Genomic DNA, 24,881 nt, shown 5'->3' on the forward strand with positions numbered 1-24,881 from the left:
GTATCTGTGTTGAGGATTTATTTGTGAGCTGAAGTTTCGAGATATCATCATCAATGGAGAGAATAAAGGCAAAGATTTCAAGTATAGATGACCGGGGAACGACTTCTGACCGCATTTCAGCAGAAAAGTTCTCCGATTTGGGATTGAAAGGTAAAAACTTGAATTTATTTTCAAATGCCATGACAGTGTGTAGATTTTATTTGAAATACGTGTACGATGCCAATAGGGATCCGACGCTGAATAAATTCGGACATACTCAATAGAATAGTCATGGACATTTGTTGTGGCGAAGCTTTGGGGCCCTGGCCCGTATTCTAAAGACAGTCCAGGGGTGGTATTCTAAAAACGGTCTTATCTAGAAAGATAAGAAACAAAGAAAGAAAGAACTTGAGAAGAAGAAGAGAGAAAAGGTGAAAGAAAAAGGCAAAAATATTGACTTGACTAAAGAAAGAAAATTTGAAAGGTGGAAAGAAAGCAAAATAAAAAAAAATGGAAGAAAGATGAAGAATAAACAAAAGAAAGCAAAAATAAAAATGAGGAAGAAATGAAAAGAATAAAACAATTACTTATGAAGAATGAAAGAAAGGAAGATACACAGACAAAAGAAAGGAGTTAAAAACAAAGTTAAGAAGGAAAGAAAGAAAAATAAAGGAATGAAGAAAAAAAGATGACAAAATAAAGGATGGAAGGAATCATGCTCGTTACTACCAGTGGCCGTTCGATTTTGAGCAAGAAAGAACACAGCCATCATGACTCGGACAGGACATGAGATGTGACATTATACCCTCGAACAATTGTCAAATATATTGTTGAATAAATTGTGAAAGATAAGAAAGACAAAAGATAAGAACATTTTCATAATACCACTTATCTACATTCTGTTTTTATCTTTTGCTTTTAGCGCACTTATATAATATGCGCAAGTTATTTATTTATGCGCTCAGCACACTGTCATGACTGTAAATCACAAAAAAATTCTTCTTTATTTATGTAATATTTTATTTGCTTTATATGATAGCTCGAGTTGGAGATAAAAAAATTCAACACAGAATTTTGAAAGTCATTAAATAATCTAATTTATTTATATACTTTCAAAACTCACAAAAATACTTATTTATTTGTTGATTAATTTTGATTATTTTTGTTCCATCTGAGAGCTACATGAGATTTACCAAGGTTCTACACAGTTTAGAAATTTTGACTAGAAAATTGTTTATGCTTAATTTATATGAAATTTATTCATAGATCACAAAAAAATGCTTCTATGTCATTTCTTCATCAATTTCAATTCTATATCCTCATTTTATGTCACCAATGTAATACACTACTGTGTCAACTGGGCTGAAATTAAAATTGTGTTCAATTTTGTTGCAAGATGCTGGATGAGCTACACATCATTGATGTGCTAGTTTTTGTCCTCCTCCAACACAGACGGATGACGGCCATTGAGCTCGTGGTGGGGCAAACAACAGCCGCTTAATTACAGCTTCTATGGAAGTGGGTACGCTTTTGCACCCACCTCCATTATTCTTAAATTTTGCTTTTTGATGGGGGAAAATGGAAGAAATAATAAAGATAAATTTATATCAAGTACAATCAGCTTACCATCTTTCTGAAAAATATGCTAGAAAAAAAGCGAATTTTGATGACAAACAGGTCAAGATCAACCTGGTTCTTCTTCGATCGCCGTCAACTACAGCTGAGCGTACGGACGCGCCAGTGGATTGGCTGGCACGTTCGTAGGCTCAGCTGTAGTTGAGTTGCACTGATAGCGATCAAGCTTTCGAAAAACAACCTGGCTGATCTGTTTGTCATCAAAATTTGGTGAGAAATTTCACTGCCTACTGCACTGCATGCATTGTCAATTCCAACACAGGGCAGTACCTGAAAATTAAATTGAGAGCTTACTTACAAAAAATCACCAGTTTCGCAGCCTGTATTTCGGTGTTCGAAGCATTCAGAGAGAGAATTCTAAAACTATCAATCAACTGACTTTCGTTGGGTTCCATGATAAATAAAGTATACCACATGTTTTTATTTTCTGCTTTGATTTGATATATACTTCTCCATTTTGGGGATTGGCAATATAATTCAGTTTCCTGAATAAGCATAACATAGAACATTTGTTATCAGATTTTGATGAAATTTCAGTGTTTTGCTCAATGAAATTCACTCCATTTATTTCGACATAAAGTTCAGCCTGAAGTTCCCCTTTTTGGCCAGGGTGAAGTAATTTATTCATTGTCCAGTAAAGAATTGTCATTTTTGTCTCACCTGCGAAGCAAAGTGAGACTATAGGCGCCGCTTTTCCGACGGCGGCGGCGGCGGCGGCGTCAACATCAAATCTTAACCTGAGGTTAAGTTTTTGAAATGACATCATAACTTAGAAAGTATATGGACCTAGTTCATGAAACTTGGCCATAAGGTTAATCAAGTATTACTGAACATCCTATTAGAGTTTCATGTCACATGACCAAGGTCAAAGGTCATTTAGGGTCAATGAACTTAGACCATGTTGGAGGAATCAACATCGAAATCTTAACCTGTGGTTAAGTTTTTGAAATGTCATCATAACTTAGAAAATATATGGACCTAGTTCATGAAACTTGGACATAAGGTTAATCAAGTATCACTGAACATCCTGCATGAGTTTCACGTCACATGACCAAGGTCAAAGGTCATTTAGGGTCAATGAACTTTGGCCGAATTGGAGATATCTGTTGAATTCCCATCATAACTTTGAAAGTTTATGGATCTGATTCATGAAACTTGGACATAATAGTAATCAAGCATCACTGAAAATTTTGTGCAAGTTTCAGGTCTCATGATTAAGGTCAAAGGTCATTAGGGTCAATGAACTTTGGCCGAATCGGGGGTATCTGTTGAATTACCATCATAACTTTGGAAGTTTATTGGGCTAGTTCATTAAACTTGGACATTAGAGTAATCAAGTATCACTGAACATCATGTGCACATTTCAGGTCACATGACCAAGGTCAAAGGTCAATCAACTTTGGCCGAATTGGGTGTATCTGTTGAATTACCATCATAACTTTGAAAGTTTATGGATCTGATTCATGAAACTTGTACATAAGAGTAATCAAGTATCACTGAATATCCTGTTTGAGTTTCAGGTCACATGATCATGGTCAAAGGTCATGTAAGGTCAATGAACTTTGGCCATGTTGGGGTTTTTTGGTGAATAACCATCATATCTCTGTAAGTGTATTGGTCTAGTTCATAAAAAGTGGACATAAGAGTAACCATGTATCACTGAACATCTTGTGCGAGTTAGAGTAGTATTCAAAGTCAGCACTGCTGCTATATTGAACCGCGTGATGCAGGTGAGACGGCCAGAGGCATTCCACTTGTTGTTTTTATTTTGCAGACATCACTCTTCGCCCGTATCAGTTGGAAGGAGCAAACTGGATGATTCAGCGTTTTCACAGGAAACATGGTTGCATTCTGGGAGATGAGATGGGACTTGGGAAAACATGCCAGGTAAGATAACCCTAAATATATCATCATATAATTACCTTATATGGGTTGGTGAAGGTATTTCATCTCCAAAACAAGTTGATATGAAGAAGAAATGGAAACAGACATGTCTTCCTCTGAGAATTTTATAAAAATTGGATTGTAAAATAAGAAAGTTATGATATTTTTGAACTTTTGAGCCTTTATTTCTGCAAAAGATTTATGTGCACATCTTGATCTTGGCTATATGAGAGATATGGTGACGTCTCATATTTACTCTTTAAGTTATATTTAAATATTTCAATTTTTGTACATTTGGGAGGATACCTTTCATATCGCAATAAATTATGGTCACTTTTGTCACAGGTTTTATGAAAAATTAAGCCAAGTTTTTGCATGACCATTGACTAAAGGTTAAATTTGAATTATTTTAGAAAAGACGGAAGAGTAGAGAGAAAGAGAAGAAAAAAGATCCTACTCATTTTGTAATGGACTGAATTAGAAAGTTTAAAAGTTCTTTTATATTAAATTTGAATTTAAGGTTGTGATGTTCAGGTTACTATGTAAAATGTATTTTCCTCCTGTCTTTTCTAACACTTAGACCATCTCTCTGCTTGTATACATCCTTGGATCTGAGCTGGAGTGTAGTGAGGATCCAGCTTTAGTTGTAAGTCCCCTTTCTGTGATGGGAAACTGGCAAGATGAATTGAAAAGGTATGTTGTGATGATCTCTATCATCGTCACCACCATCATCAGCATTGTTGGCATGCACATCGTAACCATCAGTGTCATTATGTCCAACATCATTAACATCAGTCATTATTATCACCAGTCATCATTATCATTGTCATCACCATCAGGTTCCTCACCATTATCATCATCATCATTATCGTCATCATCATCATCACAATCATCCTCTTCAACATCAGCATCATCAACATCACCACCATCATCATCATCATTACCACCACCATCATCATCATCACCATCATCATCATCATCATCATCGTCATCATTACCACCACCACCATCATCAGCATCATCATTATCATCATCATCATTATTACCACCACCTCCATCATCATCATCATCATTACCACCACCACCATCATCAGCATCATCATTATCATCATCATCATCATCATTACCACCACCACCACCACCATCATCATCATCATAATCATCATTACCACCATCATCATCATCATCATCATTACCACCACCACCATCGTCATCATCATCATCACCATCATCATCTTCATCTTCATCATCATAATCATCATCATCACCATCATTACCACCACCACCACCGTCATCATCATCATCATAATCATCATCCTCACCATCATTACCACCACCACCGTCATCATCATCATCGTCATCATCATCTTAATCATCATTACCACACCACCATCATCAGCATCATCATTATCATCATCATTATCATTACCACCACCACCACCACCATCATCATCATCATTACTACCACCACCATCATCAGCATCATCATTATCATCATCATCATCATCATCATTACCACCACCACCACCACCATCATCATCATCATCATCATCATTACCACCATCATCACCATCATCATCACCATTATCGTAATTACCCCTGTCATTGTCACTGTCCTCGGCACATTTGGTTTTACAGCAGGAGGGCTTGACTGTGATATCAAATCAACTTTTTTCTTTTGTTCAGGTTTGCTCCTCATTTGAAAGTAGTATCTTACACAGGAGAGAAGACATATCGAGGTGAACTCCGCCATGAGCTTCGCTCCATGGAAAATGTCAATGTCATTTTGACAACTTATGAGGTATGGGGACTTCTCCTAACTTTACGTGTATGAATGGCATCATGTTCTATGATGCTCTAAAAAGTATTCTGTCGTCCCATAAAAAAAATTTAAAAATCTGATTTTTTCCCCAAAAAATTTTCTTATTTGCTTTATTTGAGGTACTGTATTTCATGATGTTCAAGGATTTGGAGTCATAAAACCACCAATTTATGAAATATAAATGTTTCAAAAGCAAGTAACTATATTTATTATTCACACATAAAACAATTGCACATTTCCTCACTTAAAGAAACTCAAGAGTAACTTTCTTTTGTCATTGGATGTCAGTATTACACATCACAATTCAACAATCAATATGACATAAACATTTATTACTTATTTTCTCTGTTGTATTTTGTGAGCAATTATTATTTGGCCATGATATTTAACCCTCTCCGGTATGTGACGTATGCTTTCATTATGATGTATGCTCTGCCTATATTTCCTTCATGACAAATGTTTTGACTACATTTTCTTATGACGTGAGCATTTTTGACCTGTGTCTAGACTAATCATTCTGTAGGATATATGATTTGACTGCTTACATGGCAATTTGTACATGGTAGCTCTTGGTGTATTGCTCCACAGGGAGTGGAGAATGTGCGCATAGCATATGTGGGCAAACCACATTCCAATGACTCAAGATAATCAGTAAAAGTGTCACTAGACTTTCGCTCGAGTTCAGGGTTCTGAATGTACAGCCTACAATTACATGTGTAGTGAAGGCCCTCTTGTGTAATTGTGCTAGTCTTGTGTGTGAAGACCCATTTGTTGATCAAAGTTTCAATCAGGGTCTGTGCCCGAAGACTAAGTGCTACTGGGACAATTAAATATTTAAAAAGAAGCAGTCATTATTCACTATTGTACAACGCCTACTTATCTTGTTGTACGCGAGCAAATGGGAGGCTGAATGTCAAACATTTGTACTGTTGCACAAAAGACGTACCATCCAAAACGTACCGTAGCGTGGCTTCAGGAGGTGACGTCACAATACGATTGAATTCATTGCGCTCAGTAAAAATGAAGGTGCAATACGCTTATAAGCCTGCTGGTTAAATGCGCAATGCTGCCCAAGGTCATGGGCGCTTGTGGCATTTTGCTTTCCGCTTTCAGTATTTTTGCTCCCTTTTCATAGATTACTACAGGGATAAACTCTTGTTTTTTTTCATATTTTCGCTAAATTCCGAGGCGTTGTACAATACAAATAGCGAATATTCTTATGTGCGAGATTTCACATTCGGTGAAAGAAATAGACGCTCTATTCATCTTTCTTTCACCTCATGCGAAATCTTGCACCATCGCACTCATGCGTATTTGCTATTTGTATATTATCATTTATTATTGTTTCCATTTCCACCACCCTCCCAGATTTGCCTGAAGGATGAATCATTTTTCCAGAAGTTTTCTTGGTCAGCGCTGATCGTGGATGAGGCTCATCGTCTGAAGAACCAGAATTCTCTTCTTCATCAGTCTCTTAAAGAGGTAAAATTAATAAATCAGTGTGATCAAATACACTTCAAGGTTAAGACTGGGCACTTCTGTGAATTTTTGAAATGCAAATTTCGTTCATGGGTAGGCAAACTTTATTATACCCGCACATGGTTTTGGGAAAATGCTAGAGGGAGGGGGCACAGGGGCCACACAAAGGCACAATTCCACGTCTCCTTTCGCAAAAATCTCGGGGATATGTTTATTTCCAATTTTGTTTGCATTTTTCAGGGAAATGAACATGTTGCTATTTCAAACTTGCCCCCTAATTCGCCCCTCTCTCATTTCCCCCATATGTTTTGTACACAACCCCAAATGATGATATCTTAATGCATACCTACCCAATGCTGTCGTGTGCCCTTCCCACTTATTTCAATACACCTTCCATACATGAATTATCAGGAAGCTTTGGCTTTTTCATTCATGACATAGAATCTTTTGTTTTGGGAAATTGGCCCTACTGCACATGAGCAAGATAGTCCACTCTGCGTCATCAATCATTTCACAATTGTACCCGGGCAATTTTTATGTTTTAGCCAACTTAGCAGCATGGCAAGTTTGAATGTAAGATTGTGATGCCACACAATTTGTTCTGATGGATGGGTTGTTTCCACTAATAACTAAGAGGAGAATAGATCCAACTGGTTCAATCACAGCCCAAAGCCCCTCCCCCATTATCCCTTGAAATAAACAATTTTTGAGGATGAGGTATGGTTACCTTGAAACATGTTCTGTTTGTTAAAATACATGTATTATGGTCTTATCATTATTTTTGTCTTCGAGTTCAAGTAAATATTGTGTTGTTCTTTGGTAAAACAATTGTTGTCCTTTTTGTTTCTATTTTGATGCACCCTTCATTCCTTTACTTCAACATCCCATGATTCAGCTTGATGTCAGGCACATAGTCCTGTTGACGGGAACACCGATTCAGAACAACCTGCGGGAACTCTACGCCCTTCTTTCCTTCGTGGCCCCTCGGGTCTTCAGGCCAAGTTTAGCCGACAAGTTTGTGGAGACCTATGAAGATATCAGTGATGATGAAGGTAAGATGTAATACTAGTTGCAGTAATTCCCCAAAATAAGCTACTTGGAAGTTATATTCCGTATTCATATGATGACATAATCTCACAGCGCCTTCTTTCAGAGGATATAGTAATATGTGTAAAAGGAGTTGTCAGAGGTGCACCAGTTGCAGATCACCAACGCACGCAGGGCAATGAATTCAGCCTCTAAGGTGGAGGCACGATGACGTCAATGCACAAGTTCTGTGCTGGGATTTGTGTCATGTTCTGTGCCAACGGAGATGACAAGGAGCAAGACTTGAGTCGCTGACATAAATAAGCATGCATGGGTGCAAGTAAAAACATACATCTATAGCATGTTGGACCCAACAGGAGGCTGTACCATGCTGATGATTAGGAGTGCAGCCTTTTGGAAAGTAGTTGGGTGCCTAGTGACATGTCATTTTTTCCTGCGACAACTCTTCCAGGGGCCTGTTGCAGAAAGAGTTGCATTTAAACGCAAGTCAAAAAATCAAACGCAAGTCCCAAATGCGCGCTGTTGATTGGTTGAAAATCAAGTTGCGCATGATTTTTAGAGTTGCGTTTAAACGAAAGTCAAAAAATCAAACGCAAGTCCCAAATGCGCGCTGTTGATTGGTTGAAAATCAAGTTGCGCATGAGGTTTAGAGTTGCGATCGATTGCAACTCTTTCTGCAACGGGCCCCAGGCTTTATTTGTCTGAGATGTAGGGTTAGGATTGCAGTTGGGTTTACGTTATGTTTTGGGTCATGTTTAGTGTAGGGTATAGTGTTCTATCCAGTGTGTGTGGAATTTATAATGGAGCAATTATCGCGGGAGCAAATGTCATGGAATCAGCTTCCTTGGTAATCTGTTTCATGTCCTTATTAGTTTGTACATTTTTTTTCTGCAGTGAAAGATGAGCTTCACTCTATGCTCCTACCTTTTCTGCTGAGACGAACTAAGTCAGAAGTAGTCCTTGACCTGCCAAAGAAATCAGAGGTAAAAATATCACTAATATTGTACTTGCAAATATAATAGAGATCACAACAAAATATAACTGACCGTTTGCCGGGGACTACTAGGGTGCAAAGGGCATCCTTCAATAACTATTACTGTTGCCCCTGGTAATGACCCAAGTTCTTTGTTCTGCAGGTATGATTAAAGACACATCCCCACTTTTGACCAATCAGGTGACTAAAGAGTGATAGACAAATGATTCTATAAATTGATACAATTTGATTGATATGTAGCTTCAGAAATGTTTTAGCCGTGAGACGTGTTTAATGTTTCATGGCTGTCAAGGGCCCATATTCTGAAGTCAGGTGTAACTCGGGTTTAAGTCAGGTTTAAAGTTGTGGTTTAAGTTTGGATAGCCAATTGTTACATAAATCACTAACATATTTATATCATATATTTCAGCTCATTTGGCTCTCAAATCATTCAGAATTGTCTAGAAAGTATAAAAAGATGATTGTCCTCACCATCAATGAATCAGGAAAGAGCACAGTAAACATAAGAAACATACAACTTACTAAAAATTTTGACACTATTTGCTTCCCATAATTTTAGCACAAAGTTAGACCATGGTCTAAGTTAAACCTGACCTCAGAATATGGGCCAAGGTGTTTCATGTATGTCAAAGTGCCTATGATTTAAAGGTGGTTTCCTATTGTACAGGTGATTCTTTTCCATGGATTGACTGGACTCCAGAAGAAATTATACAAAGCTATCCTCACAAAGGATCATGGTAAGACTTTCCATTTATTCTGTAAACACCTGCTTATTATACATTCTGTTTGGTTTTTTTCCCACATGGTTTTGCCCTATTTCAAGTACAATCAGTTCATCTACTAACCATTTAGTCTATTTGTGATTTAGCCTAGTTACTGTTTTGTATCATTTGAAGTTATAAAACTACACCCATTTTTCCAATATCCACTTGGTCTCAAACATCATGTTTAAACAAAAATACATTTTCTAAGTAGGTAAATCATACATTTATTGATTTATTTCTTTAAGGGCATTTTTTCTACCTTATCTCAATTACACTTCATTCAAAGCCATGAAGCATGATACTTTTCCCGTTTCTATTTTATTCTGAATCTTGTCTGCTCTTGAAAATCAAGATTTTATATATACTCCAGAGAGTAATAGAAATGATCTAATAGGTCTTCTTTTCTTCTGTAATTTTTCTGCAAAAGTGTCAATATCAAAACAAACATGGGTCAATATTATATTTATATTGCAGCTGCTTTCGAGCAACAGATTGATGTTGTTGGAGTCCCTCGCACCAAGACAAGTTTGATGAATACCCTTATGCAGCTTCGCAAGTGTGTCAATCATCCATATATCTTTGATGGTAAGTTGAGTTGTTTTACGATTTATTTGAAATGAAAAGTTTATAAAATGATACAGAGTGGATCTCCCTTTCTCATCTTTCTCTTCCACACCCTTTAATTTTCATCTTTACCCTCTACCCATCCATCCAACAGTCCTTTTCAGGTAAACTATAAGCCTGTGAAGTCGGTGTTGTGAAATACCCATAGACTTTTGAATGGTAGCTAAACGAGTGTTCTGAAGGCTTTTTCATAAAGACCTATAAATATAGTAACATTGCCATTCTGCTCAGATTTCATGATATTACTAAGTTAGTTTTATAAAATATATTTCTACCAGATCTAGATCTACTATGATCTGATGCCGATAAACCTTGATTTACAGACTTTCTCATGAAATTAATGTTTGCTGCAAATTGTAATATCCAAAATTTATATAATGCTTAATACAATGTTATTAAGCACTGCATATTATTACTCTGGTTTTAGAATGGCTACTCTGATCAAGGCCCCATAACACAAAGGTACACTTGATTTTCATGATCGATTGTACATTGTAATCGATCACAGAAAAATGTTCTACGATCATTGCTAAGCTTTGTGTTACGGGCCCCAGGTGCTCAAGCATTCAAGGAAGTCTTCCAAATGGGTAACCGATTACTCCACCAGGATGGAGAGTGGCAAATGTAGATAAATGCCTTTTCAAAGGACGAGAGCGCTGTGGTGGGATTTTCAACCCAGGAAATAGTAGTTCTAAGTTCAAAGACTTATTTTCTGTGCCACAACACCTCAACTAGACAAGTTTAGCTTAAACTTTATTGATGCAGATTTTATTTGACCTGTTCAACATCTAGGTGTAGAACCTGGGGGCCATTTCATAAAGCTGTTCGTAAGTTAAGAGCAACTTTAAGAACGACTGGTGAACCCTTCTTATGCGCTAAACCATTGCCAATTCAATATACCATTTACCACAAGAAAGGATCACCAGTTGTTCTTAAAGTCACTCTTAACTTAAGAACAGCTTTATGAAACACCCACCTGTAGAGCAGCTGGTTGAATGCTCTGGCAAACTTCACCTTCTTGACAAGCTGCTGTTTGGTTGCAGGGTCACAAAATATTTCTCTTTAAATCATTGTTTTGTGAAACTACATATAGTTAGCTTAAAGTGATTGATTAACATTGATTTGACTTTTAAAAAATCTGAGCTAGAAGATCACACTTGTCACGTGTGTCAGTGATATGTTACAAAAATGAAGCCCAGAAAAAATTGCGTTCAAAAATAATTATTTAGTGCTTCAAAAATTGAAATATAAAGTGACCAGAAACACCATCTTAATTTCATCCCATACACTTATGTGTACTATTAAGGTGTCTATAAGACGCCTATTTACAAAATCGGGGTTTGCCTTGTAGTTTTAGCTTTTCATTCTCAATAAAGATTGTTTTCAGGGTTTATTAGGTCTAATACATGCACTTGTACACGTTTCATCTTGGTTTGATATTTTTTAAATCAGCTGCTCACAAAGTTAAACAATCCCTTTAAAGCTTTTGACACACAGCTTTATTTGACCTGTATAATATCTAGGTGTGGAACCCGAGCCATTTGAACTAGGAGAGCATCTGGTTGAATGCTCAGGCAAGCTTCACCTTCTTGACAAACTGTTGATGTTTCTATGGCAACAGGGTCACAAGGTACTTCTCTTCTCCCAGATGACCCGAATGCTGGACATTCTGCAAGATTACCTGGCTTTCAGAGGTATGGTTCAAGGGGTCACTCCAGGGCCCTGTCTTACAAAGAGTTACGATTGATCCAATCAAACGCAAGTCTATGGAAATCCATCAGTGTCACAATTTTTTATACAGGAAATTTGTAAAATGTCCTTTGTATACAAATGAGAAACCCAAATTGTCAAGAAATAAATGAATTTATGGATATACATCCATATCTAGAATTTTTTATGAACAAACATGCATTTCATGTTTGCTGGCTTTCTATAGTTGCGATTGATCTGATCAATTGCAACTCTATAAGATGGGTCCCAGGCTTAAAATGATTATATCTGAATATTGATGATAGAGTAAAATTCACTGAGCATAATGCTGAAAATTTCATCAAAATCTGGTTTTAAATAATGAATTAGAAAATTATGTAGGAAAATTTTTACAGGATTCTTTTATTTACTTTGGTAGTGAGTAAAATAAATGAGTGTATATGATTAAATGTCAAGTTCACCCCCCAAAATTTAAGCTTAATACATAAAAATCATTTTACAGTTTCACCTGTTTTTACAGCAATAAAACAGGCTAATGAGAAAACTGTTGTTGTCATGTACTCATTGTTTATTTTATATTTCATTATATGAATTAAAGAATAGCCTATATGAGTAGAATACCTTCATTTTGGTAAGGCAGCCATTTTTTTTGCTTGTCAAATTCACATCCTGTAAAAGTTTTGACTCTGGATCCGTACCTGAGGAGGAAAAATAGAAATCAAGTATTAAGCTTGTACAGTCATAAACCAGTGATTTTCTTAAATAGGTTATGAGTATGAGCGCCTGGATGGCTCGGTCCGTGGGGAAGAACGCTATCTGGCGGTGAAGAACTTCAACCAGCGAGACGATACCTTTGCGTTCCTTCTCAGCACAAAGGCCGGAGGTCAAGGGTTGAACCTGGTCGGAGCAGACACAGTCATCTTTGTAGATAGTGATTACAATCCTCAGAATGACCTTCAGGCGGCTGCAAGGGCCCATAGGATTGGTCAAACAAGGTGAGAAAATCAATTCTAAGGGTGTGTTTCACAAATATCTAAAGGACAAGTCCACCCCAACAAAAACTTGATTTGAATAAAAAGAGAAAAATTTAACAAGCATAACACTGAAAATTTCATCAAAATCGGATGTAAAATAAGAAAGTTATGGCATTTTCAATTTTCGCTTATTTTCAACAAAATAGTTATATGAACGAGCCAGTTACATCCAAATGAGAGAGTTGATGACATCACTCACTCACTATTTCTTTTGTATTTCATTATATGAAATATGAAATATTTTTATTTTCTCATCATTGGCATGTGAAATGAAGTTTCATTCCTCCCTGAACACATGGAATTCCATTATTCTAACATTTTGTTCTTTAGGCAAGGAGGTCACAATCGTCAAATTCGTAAAAAATTGAATTATTGTATAATTCAAACAATAAAAAACAAAAGAAATAGTGAGTGAATGACATCATCGACTCTCTCATTTGGATGTAACTGGCTTGTTCATATAATTATTTTGTTGAAAATAAGCGAAAGTTTTAAATGTCATAACTTTCTTATTTTACATCCGATTTTGATGAAATTTTCAGCATTGTGCTTGTCTGATTTTTCTCAATTGATTCAAATCAACATTTTTCTGAGGTGGACTTGACCTTTAAGTTTGACTGAAAATAATTGATATTGAATATGAACACTGGAACGTAAAAAAAAAGAATGATCAAAGTTATGAATAGTGGTGTGAATTTCAAAATTGAACTTCCAGACTTTTGCAAGCCTCCCTGAAGGAATATAAGCATATTCATTACCAAATTGTAGGGATGTCATCTTTTTATTGGCTGCAATTTGAAGCCAAATGGAATTTTTTTCGACTACAGGACTCGCAGTGAAGGAGAAATTTCATTTTAACATACCTAGCATTATTCTGGACTTTGAATAAAAATGATTCTCCTTTTTTTTAATTTCATATTTGATGCAAAATGCAGTTTGAAAAATATTGGGTCAGAGTTGGAGCATGCTGGGCTTTGTGATGAATTTGATTCATGTCATCTATTACAAGAATGATCTGTTGTTTTCCCAGGCCTGTGAAGATCATTCGACTGATTGGGAGAGACTCTGTCGAGGAGCTCATCCTCCGAAGAGCAGATGAGAAGTTGAAACTGACCAACGATGTCATAGAGGGGGGCAAATTTTCCCTTGGAACAGCCAATAGTGGCCTAGCTGAAAATGCTACCCAGGTATTAAAAAAGAAAAGATTTTTTTTTTGTCTAGGCTAGCCAAATTATGTTCCTGCTTGCATGATTTGTGTCTGTAACTTGAGGTTTTTGTTTAGTCTTTATTGGCCGGTGAAATGTGTTTCCTCCTTGTCTCTCATGGCTTTTTTCATGCCATCTTTTTACAGTAATTGCTGCTCCTGAAAGACTTTCAAAATATTTAATAACTCTGTAAAAAGAACTGTGTACACACCAATCTGAAAAGAAATTTCGATTTTGTCATTGCCATGAATATTGCTGAAATTAACTGCTTATGTTCATGTGAATTGAATGTGCTCGTTAACATTTGAAATTATTTTACTTTTAGTCTGGAGAGCTTTTCATGAAAAGTTTTGTCAGTGATTTTTCTCACACTACTTTGCTCTTAGCCAATCAGATGCAAGGATTTGTAGTAGCTTATAACATATGTCTGTGAAAATCACTAACAAAATGTTTCATGATATATGCTCCCCTGTCCAGCTTTCAGACATGTTGAAGTTTGGCCTTGAGAAGCTTCTACAGTCCGATGAGAGTTCAGTCAAGGACCTTCAGCTCCAGGAGATCCTTGGAGGTAGCGCTGGAGGAGAATGGATGCCGGATGAAAGAAATGATGAGGAGGAAGAGAAGATGGAGGAGGAGGAGGAGGGATCAGACGAAGAAAAAGGTAGTGTTTGTGATACTTTCATTTACTGTATGAGAATCTCGCTTTTTAATGCCTCTGTACATCTGTCCGACTGTTATTTTTACAATAAATAATGAACTATGTGGTTTCCCTTGAATGGCATTTCAAATTGGAGCACCTTTTCCACAAAGACCACCTTATTGTCTCTCGTTAATATTCTACAGGTTTTGCTCTGGTATTCTCAACTTTAACCTTTAAATATAAATTCCAGATATTGTAATGATCTGAAAATGAGTTCGAACAGAATCCATGAAATGACCCCAAAGTATTTATATGTGTGATTAAAAAATATGTGCCAAATTATGCTGGTACAAAATGTCAAAAATCAATTTTGCAATTGCCACACAACTGTTTAATGATTATACTTTCTATCCCTAGATCATATGTACATGTTTGAAGGGAAGGACTATTCTAAAGAAACGAGCGCAGCAGACAAGAAAGCATTTGATGAAATGATGTCAGGTAAGTGTCCGAGACGAATCACTCTCATCCAGAAGTTTGGTGTGTTATACATCTAATAATAATAATAATAGTATATTTACCCAGGATAGCCACTTCAGTTCCAAAAACTGTTCTCCCAGCGGGCCCTGCTATTATTATCATCCCGACTTAAGCTGGGCTGTCTTGGTGCTCAAGCATTTGAAAATTTCTTCCCAGACAACTCTGATATAACTGTAGGCTGTATTTTACTTTTCAGTGACTTATATTACTTTCCTTTTTTAATCATCGTCTAGTTGTTTAATCACTTGAAATAGAAAAGTTTTTTGTTTAGTTTATGTCTTTTTGTCTCGCCCACCAGAGGTGAAGGCAAGACTTAGGGATCCAAATGTCGTCCGTCCGTCACAAATCTAATGACACATAACTCCACAACTGTAAGTCGCTTTTCAACCAAACTTGGATGGTAGATGGACTTGGGGGACCTGCATGTTATGCTGCAGTCGGAGGTCACATGGTAAGGTCAAAGGTCATTTTCAGGTCAACATTAAAGTTTACATGCAAGACTCTCTTATGACACTTAAGTCCGCAACCATAAGTCACTTTTCAACCAAACTTGGATGGTAGATGGACTTGGGGGACCTGCATGATATGCTGCAGTCGGAGGTCACATGGTAAGGTCAAAGGTCATCTTCAGGTCAACATTAAAGTTTACGTGCAAGGCTTTTATTACAAGTGTTATTCCATCCCAGTCATTTCACAATGATGTTTCGATACAATTCTGTTGCGTGCCCTCGCAAATCACGATATTTCTGGTTTATTTCAGAATTGGCAAGACACAAAATCGCTTTTGCCTTGTTTAATGTAATAAAGTATTTGTCCAATTACGGTGCTTAATAAATGTCGGTTGATGTTTGTCTTTCTTTCTGTAGCTCAAATAGCTTTGATCCAGGAAGAGGCGAGTGGATCAAGAGCAATGAGAAAGAATCGAGGCCAAAGGGGAGATACATTAGAGATGATGTCAGTGTTACCTATGGTAGCCAGAAAGAGAAAACAGCTGACGGAGGAAGAGAAGGCAGAACGAAAGAAAAAGGTATGGAAAGTTGTATTGTTTCTGAGTGGAACTAGATGCAGGCAAGTGACTTTGTTGTTGCAAGGCTACTTATCAGCAAGTCTGTTTTATAAAATAGAAACAAAGTGAAAAAAAAAACCCCACGATTATATTCAGTACAAACCATAGAAAAACACGATATCATAATAAGGATCACCTTGATAATATTGAAAGTAAACATAAGCAAGACTTCATGCTTTTTGCCGGAATAGACCAGTTCGTAGTTACTTCATGGACAATTTTGGTCAAATGACCTTTCATTTCTTTCATCATGATAGGCAGATTTCAAAGCAAGATATTACGTAAGCTTGCCTTACATAGCAGGATGAAGAAATTGAATAGACCAGGTGACTAGAATAGCACACAAATGAACACTTAATGAAGGCATTTGTTGCATCCCTTCTTTGAATGCATATCTTAGCATGTTGCACAATGTACTTTGCAAACTGTGAAATACCAGTCGTTTGTGGAAGTATTGTTGTTTTTTGTGGATGTAAATGAAAACGACAATTCAAAAGAATATATGAATAATCAAGACATCAAAGTTGGTGCTTATCTCATTAGATTTTAAAGCGCCATGTCACTTTAGTACAAATGACCTTCTTCTGATCATGCGCAGAATCTTTTGATCATGCGCAGAAAGGAAATACAAACTGGCTTATTCACCAAGTTGGTTTTGAATCAGTGGTCTGAAATTGTGATTTACTCAGATTTCATGCATTGATTACATTTCTTTTAGTGTGAATGGATTAGACAAATTTCAATAGTGAATGCATTTTTTTTTGTCAAAAGATTTTTTTTTTAATCAAACAATAATAAAGAATAGAGAAGAAATGACAGGATACCCTTGTTTGTTATGATCTCGAAGCATTTATTCCCAAGGAAGTTTAATTCAAAGTTATTAATCAGCATATCCACAAAGGGTGCACTCACTACTGTTGGATGTTGGTTTTACTCTACTTTACTTCTTAATTGTGGAAAAGATTTATAAGAATGAAATGTTAAGTTATTAAAACATGTGTGAGATAAGATAAAAAGTATTGTTTGAATGAATTTTACAAAGCAAAATCTTTGCATAAAATTTCTAAAGGAATTTGATTTTGTTGTTTACTTTTTAGAGAGAAGAGAATGCTGCTAAGAAAGCCAAGATGATGGAGGAAGCAGAGATACAGAGAGCAGAAGAGAGAAGACGAAGAATGTAAGATCTTAAAGTTCATCCTATCATTGAGTTGATTTGAACAAATAGAGTAAAATCTGAGAAGCTTCACACTGAAAATATTATCAAAATCGGATCTGAAAGTATGAGAGCTAAGACATCTCAAAATTATGCTTGATATCACCAAATAGTTTACACACACCAGAAATGGTATGAAAATATTGTATCTGAAGTTGTCATTCACTCACTATTTCTTTCATATTTTATTTTATGGAATATTTCAACATATCCTTATCTAAATCTGATTCCTCTGTGAGCATAAGGTATAACCTTGTTGTATTAAACCTATTAAAATAAGGGGGAGAAAAAAGTGGAGAAAGAAAGAAAAAATTAGAAAGGGATGATCAAATCCTGTAAACCCCTATTACCCTTGTTTATATTGAGGAAAAATCACCTGTTCATTAGCATTAAAATATGAAATGTATGTGTGACAATAATGGCTTATTCAGGATTTACTCTCTTCATTCCAACTCTGTTTAGATAACAAATTTGAATTGTCATTATTCATTTTCTTCCAGGAAAGAGATGTGGGAAGCCAGAGGCTACGAGAGTTCAAACATCGCCATGGAAACAGATGATGATGATGATGAAGGGTCGGAGGAGGGAGATGATGAAGAGGAGGGTGTGGCCCTTAGATACGTCAGGGGGGATGTGACTCACCCAGTGAATACCAATGATCAGAATGCTATTGTGGTCCATTGTGTTGGTAGGTTCACTTCAATACGGTCATTTTAAATATTAATGTGAAACCTGTGTTATTGGCCACCTGTCTATCGCAGCCACCTGTCTATCATGACCACTAAAAAAAATTTCCATGGCTACAGTTTGTGTTTATAATGTCTATAGCTGTCACCTAAGAATAAGAATACATGCAGAGATAACACCAGAGAACTTTCATAGATAAATTGTGAAATGCATGTGTATGAAAATTGATAAAAAAACATTTCTTTTTGAGAAAAATGTGAAACAGCATTTTGATGATCTCCTCTTCTTGCAGACGACAGTGGGAGTTGGGGGCGTGGAGGTTTGTTCACTGCCCTTGCCCGTCGATCACCACAACCTGAACGCCTTTATGAACTTGCTGGCAAAATGAGAGGTTAGTATTGTATCTCTTAATGTTTCTTATAAAGGGGAGGGGTGGAATATGTGGAGGACAAGAAGATGAAAGAAAGGGAAGAGGAAAGAGGAGGAGTAGGAGATAGGAAGGATGAGGACAGAGGGGGAGGAGGAAGGAATGGAGGAGAAGGTAAATGAGTAGTAGGAGGAGGATAAAAGGAAGGAGAATTAATAGAAGGAGAAAAACATCAGGAAGAGAGTAGAAAAAGAAGACAAAGAAGAACAGAAGAGGAAGAAAAAGAAGAACATGAAAACATGAAAACATGAGGATGAGGTTGAGAAGGAGAGGAGGAAGAAACAAAGGGGGGGGGGGGGGGGGAAGGAGAAACATTATATTTCAGTCTCTGAAATAAATTGTATTCAACTGTATCAGTATGGTAGCCACCATGTTCTTATCTGCCACGTTTGTGTATGCCACATGTTATGATAAATATGTACAGTTCTCCGTTTAATTCTTGAGCCATCACCTTGAGAATTATTTGTTTCACATGTCCAATCCACTAGACGGCTTATGTATGAAGTGAGCTTATAATTATTTTTTGCTCCTTATGCTTCATGTTAAAGATCTGAATTTAGGAGATGCCCATCTCATTCCGATCGATGACATTGAGAGCAGGGATGCTGGTAACGATTGGGTTGCCCTGATTGTAGCGCAGCACCGGGACAAGAACAACTATCTGAGTGGCATTAAGCTGACGGCACTTGACAAAGGCCTGCAGAGACTCTACAAGGCAGCTAAGAAACACAACGGTAATATGAATGACCTTTATCATGTTTTAATTTAGAAGGGGTGAGGGAATAGAGACTGCACAATTTCTTAGTCATAAACACTTGATATGATATGTATGCAATGTAGTACCTGTAAACTATTTTGTCACAAGCTCAATTTTTCTTCTGTTGTTTTGATTATACAGTGCTAGTCAGAAAAAATGTTACACTTTTTAAAGTATTTCTAAAAGAAAATGTGGGATTCAGAGAGAATGTCTAGCATGTATGGAAAGAGTAAATATTCCTTTGTCACTTGGTAAATTTGTCTCAGTGTTGTTATGGTTGAGTGCACAACAGTCATTGTTTGAAAAAGTGTCAAAACCCATTTGCGCCAAGTCAACCATAACAACAACACTGAAACAAATTTTACCAATTGACAAAGTAATATTTACTCTATCCATAGATGATAGAATTTCTCTCTGACTCCCACATTTTCTTTAAAAATGCTTAATCTAAAAAGTGTAACATTTTTGCTGACTCGCACTGTATATAATCTCTTTTTCTGAGAAATAAGTTACTTCCCTGTGATTATCTTTTACATTACAGGAATCAAACCATGTTTTACTTTTTAAAACATGAATCATGTTAAGAAATAAACAATTTTAAGAGAATTAAAAAAAATGTGCTTATGACATCAACTGTAGATATTTTTCTTGTAAAAAGGACATCCAACAATCATATAATATAATTTGAATTATACTATGTATACTATTAAATAGTATATGTATCTATAAATGAATGTAAACACTGAAGAAGAGAGAAAGAGAAGGAGAAGGATAGAGGGAACAAAACAAAGAGAGAGGGAATGGGAGAATCATTTCATTACACAAGATAAGAGAAATGGATCAGAAGTTATTGATTTAACAGATCAACACGATAAGCAAAGCCTATTTAAACACCATACTCAAGTTATTCTCTGTCTCTAACGCTCGATATGTCTGTCTATATGCATGTCTATTTATCTTTCATTTTGAGCACCGACCGTCCATCTCTCTCAGATTGGTCATTTGACACCTACTTTTAATTTAAAAAAATATTGAAATACTCTGTTGATATTAGTTGCAAACCTGTATACTATTTCTCTGTCTAAATCTATGTTTCTCATCTGTCCGTCTGAATAGCAACTGTCCATCTACCTCGTATCGGTCATTCTACACCTGCGTTTAATTGGTATGGCACCGAGAGGCTGATCCGGAAACACCTTGCATCGAGAGGCATTCAGACCTCTATGTATCCTTTATTAGTTCACCCTAATATCAAGTGCTTTGGTGACCCCTATATCAAACCCATTTTATTGAGTCAATCTTGTAGTCAAAGAAAATGTTCAGTTTAAATGTTTTTTACTTATTCTGGGCAACGACCTTTAAATGCAGGTTTGAAGCCTCTCCACCAAATTAATTTCCTTTAGAAAAAGTTCAACCACATTGTGCTGCACTTGACCCAGATGACTTACATGTAATTGGTCATCTTGCATTGTTTGTGAGCTAATATCAGGTCAATGATATCAAATTATTTATCCTGTTAGCACTAAATGAAGTAATTGTGTATTCAGATTTAAATTACATGAGTCTCTATAGAATACTATTCAGTCATTGGTAATTCTCACAAAACCCAACTTAACAAACAAAGAATTCTCAGAATTTATTTTGTTTCTGTCTCTTTCCAAACACTTTATTTTTTTCTTGACCATAAAGTTTTTTCCTTAACCATAAAACCAATCAGTTATTATTATCCAAGGAAAGGTAATAAACCAAGAAGACCCGCTCCACAGGATGACGATGATAATGATGATGACAGCAAGCCATCGACTTCATCCTCTCATAGAAGCCATCGTCATAGCAACCAAGATGATAGTGGAGAGGAGAATGAGAAAGAGAGGAGCGGTCTCGCCGATTTTCTGTCAGGTGTTTCCGTCTGCATCCATCAAGGTGTTGAAGGAGAAAAGGAAAGGAAGAAACTTCGTAGATACATCGTAGCATATCCTTTACATTACTTGATGGCTTTTGGTTACAATTGCTTTCTACCTAATTTCATCAAATGTTTAGGGCTAGATCTAGGGTCACATAGTTTTCCAGAGCATTGTCCATCTCCTATTCTCTGAACTGTGGTCTTAAGTTGTGTTTTAACTGTGGATAGCCAATTGAGATACAAATTTGTGAAAATTATGACTAAATTTATCTACTCATTTAACACTCTCATCATTAGTAATTACCCAGAAATGATAAAAATTAGAACAGAGAAAGGATATTTTTTAGTTCTCTTTAATTAAACATGATTACGTTTGGATGACTCTTTTCCTTAGGGTTGTAGTGAGTGGGAATGGACTGATGAAAATCATACCTTGATTTTAAATTATTTGAAGGCATATTTCTTGTCTGAAAAGTATTAAGATCTCAATTGTTCATAATGTCATGATAAACAATATATCATCTATTCAAACTGAAGGGTCAAAGTAACAATAATTTGATATTTCAGTCATATCATGAATCCCAAATTATCATTATTTATTTTCTCCTTGACTCCACCATACTCATAACGGTGATGTAGATGAAGAATGTTCTGACAAGACGACGCATCTTATTATTCCTGAAGGCTTTCACGAGGTAAGCAATCTTTTCTCATATGATGGAGTTCTGAAAAGGGTGTATATTTACTTGGCCTACAAGCATATAAAAAACTCAGAGGCCCGTATTCTGAAGTCGGGTTTAACTTAGACTCGGGTTTAAAGTTGTGGTTTAAGTATGGCGAGCCAATTGTCACATAAATCACTAACAGTAGAGACATCATACTTCAGCTCATTTGGCTCTTAAATCATTCATAATTGTCTAGGAAGTCTAAAAAAATTATTGGCTTCACCATCGATGAATCAGGAAAGAGCACAGTAAACATAAGAAACATACAACTTAATAAAAAATTGATACGTTTGGCTTCCCATACTTAAACCACAACTTTAAACCTGAGTTTAACTTAAACCCGACTTCAGAATACGGGCCAAATAGTCCAGTACCACATGGGCTAGATCCATTTGGTCTACTATCAATGTGGTATAACGGACATATGGTCTACACTACTCTTGTCTAACAACCACTTAGTCTCACCCTCAGTTAATCTAATGCCCATTTGGTGTTATTTTTACTTCATCTTTTGTTTTACTTTGTCTAATAAAAATTTGTTTCATAAACAGTGAAACTGTGGATATTGGACAAAATGGTTATACTGTAACTGGAAATAAGAAAAAAATGGTACCGTACAAAATTTTCTACCTCTATGCATTTGAAGCTGGTAAAAGGTATATCTTTCAGTCTAAGACAAATGTGGGAAACTCTAGCATGATAATTGCATCCATTTTTCTCATAAATAATAAAATCAGATTTGATTTTTCTATCTACATGTATCTCTGTATGAAATCTTCAAAATGTTTTGAAAAATCTGAGAAAGATTGGAATTGATTTGAGTGATTTTTGTTTGTGTGTTATTCTTGTTCTTTTTAGGATATAAGTGATTTGAACAAATTCTCATCTCTGCAAGTGGTAACAGCTGATTGGCTGTGGGACAGTGTTGCTAAGCAACGGAAACAACCTGAACGTGATTATATAATCAACTGAACATTGCATCGTAGAATGTGTTCCTTCGTCACGGAAGAAACTTCGTCATATCATCAATGTTATCGACCATCATATGCATTTGAGAGACATTCCTACATTGAGGGAGACAGAGAAATTAGCGGCTTTCACACACAGAAAAAATGAAATTGGCAAATCGGTGTAAAAAAGTTTTTTTTTTGCATGTGCAGACAGAAAAATATAAAGAAAGTTCGCGATTGTGACTGTGATTCAATTTGCAGAGATTTTCAGAATAATCGCTATGATTTGCTGAGCATTATGTTTGAATTCCTCTGGCATTGAATGTGTTTTGTTATATCCTACAGTTCGCAGCTCATAAAATTTGTAAACCTACCTGTACAAGTACATGTGTCGATCTTTTGAAATTGGACAATCTCCGGTCATACAAGTTTGAGTGTTTCTTCCTTACAACTTCCCCCAATTTTTCAATGTGTGTGTGAACTGTCATTCGAATTCCTGGATGTAAATAAGCTGTAATTCTTGGAATCTTCATGTATTTGCCATATATTGGTTGTTGCTATGTCTGGCAAGGGTCTGGGCAAGTTTTCAGGTTGTCAAAACTCAAAAAAATACTTTTGTTTATAAAGTTTACCTATATGTATTTTAGTAAAGAGGGCCCATATCGATAAAACTCTAATACAGTTACTAGTAATCGCCTTATTGTGTATTGTTGTCTATAACTACCAGGTTTTATGAATATGAGGGGGAGGGGTCTATTATATTGAATACATAGCTCAACTCAAAGCGAAAATTAATATAATCAGTGATTTTTTTTTCATATTTAAATTGTTATTTACAGAAATTATAAATTACTTGACTTTCATTAATCCAGGGATTATTCATGCTACCTGCTAGTCTTTCTTTCCACCTTTTTTTGCCTGCTGTAAACAAATAAATTCCCATTCTTTGGTATTTTATCTCTTCCATTAACTTTGAATAAGAAACATAGAATTGTAGCATTCCATAGGATTTATATTCTTTTAGAGTATGTTAACATATCAGAATAACTCGCATTACATTTAATCAAACATTGTGATTGTATATGTAAGTAATAGCTTTTTTAGAAATTATAATTTTAGGAACAGCCATATGTTGAGATTATGGAAATGGAAATGTTCATATCTTGATACTTGTCTTTCAGAGATATTGCCTTATGAAGAAAGTATTTCCTATATTAGCGAGTAGGGTGTGCTCTATATTTCTCTATTTGTGTGAAGTGTATGTAATATAAATTCTGAAATACAATTAAGGATGTGCCTGTTTTTATTTTAATACGGCTTTTCTACCTTCTAAGTTGTCTCCTCGCTTCATAAATTATGTCTATTTCTTGTGTATCACCATATCAATATGTTTGTTAGAGTAATTTTTAACTATAAATGAAAGATATGTATATGAATGAATGAATGAATAAAGAGTGTAAAATAAAGAAAGAAAACAATTCATCCAAGTAGAAATTACTAGTTTATATTGACAAAATGTACATGTACACAATTTGGTTTTTTCCTTTTTTTGGGGGGGGTATGATTTTAAACATTTGTCTATTTATGTTATGAATTGAGAAATAACAAAAGTAGTAATAATATAATGAACAATTTATGAGGTTATGTTTGAAAAGAGGGAGAAAGAGGATGTACTACCTTCTTTCAAGCTTAAAAAAGTTAGTCAGGCTTAAGCCCAAATAAAGGCTGAAATTCAAATGCGACCAAGGGCATTGGGGTTAAGATAACAGTTGTAAATACATGTAGATATTAAATCT

At 35.9% G+C, this 24,881-nt stretch overlaps 1 protein-coding gene across 1 annotated transcript; it reads left to right on the plus strand.

The window, feature by feature from the left end:
* The first annotated feature begins 1 nt into the window (after position 1).
* Positions 2–24,528, plus strand: LOC121429754 (chromodomain-helicase-DNA-binding protein 1-like). The gene is made up of 23 exons (XM_041626958.1): positions 2–150; positions 3,389–3,501; positions 4,079–4,191; positions 5,185–5,299; positions 6,689–6,802; positions 7,695–7,851; positions 8,741–8,829; positions 9,508–9,577; positions 10,079–10,189; positions 11,752–11,922; positions 12,705–12,933; positions 14,003–14,159; positions 14,655–14,838; positions 15,235–15,318; positions 16,224–16,384; positions 17,521–17,600; positions 18,137–18,324; positions 18,616–18,714; positions 19,299–19,484; positions 20,624–20,732; positions 21,225–21,479; positions 22,033–22,105; positions 22,994–24,528. The coding sequence occupies exons 1-23, from the start codon at positions 54–56 to the stop codon at positions 23,105–23,107; spliced, it is 3,069 nt and encodes a 1,022-aa protein (XP_041482892.1). The 5' UTR covers positions 2–53; the 3' UTR covers positions 23,108–24,528.
* Positions 24,529–24,881: the final 353 nt, after the last annotated feature.

The sequence above is a fragment of the Lytechinus variegatus genome, chromosome 16 (genome assembly GCF_018143015.1).
Source record: "Lytechinus variegatus isolate NC3 chromosome 16, Lvar_3.0, whole genome shotgun sequence".
NCBI classification, from domain to species: domain Eukaryota; kingdom Metazoa; phylum Echinodermata; class Echinoidea; order Temnopleuroida; family Toxopneustidae; genus Lytechinus; species Lytechinus variegatus.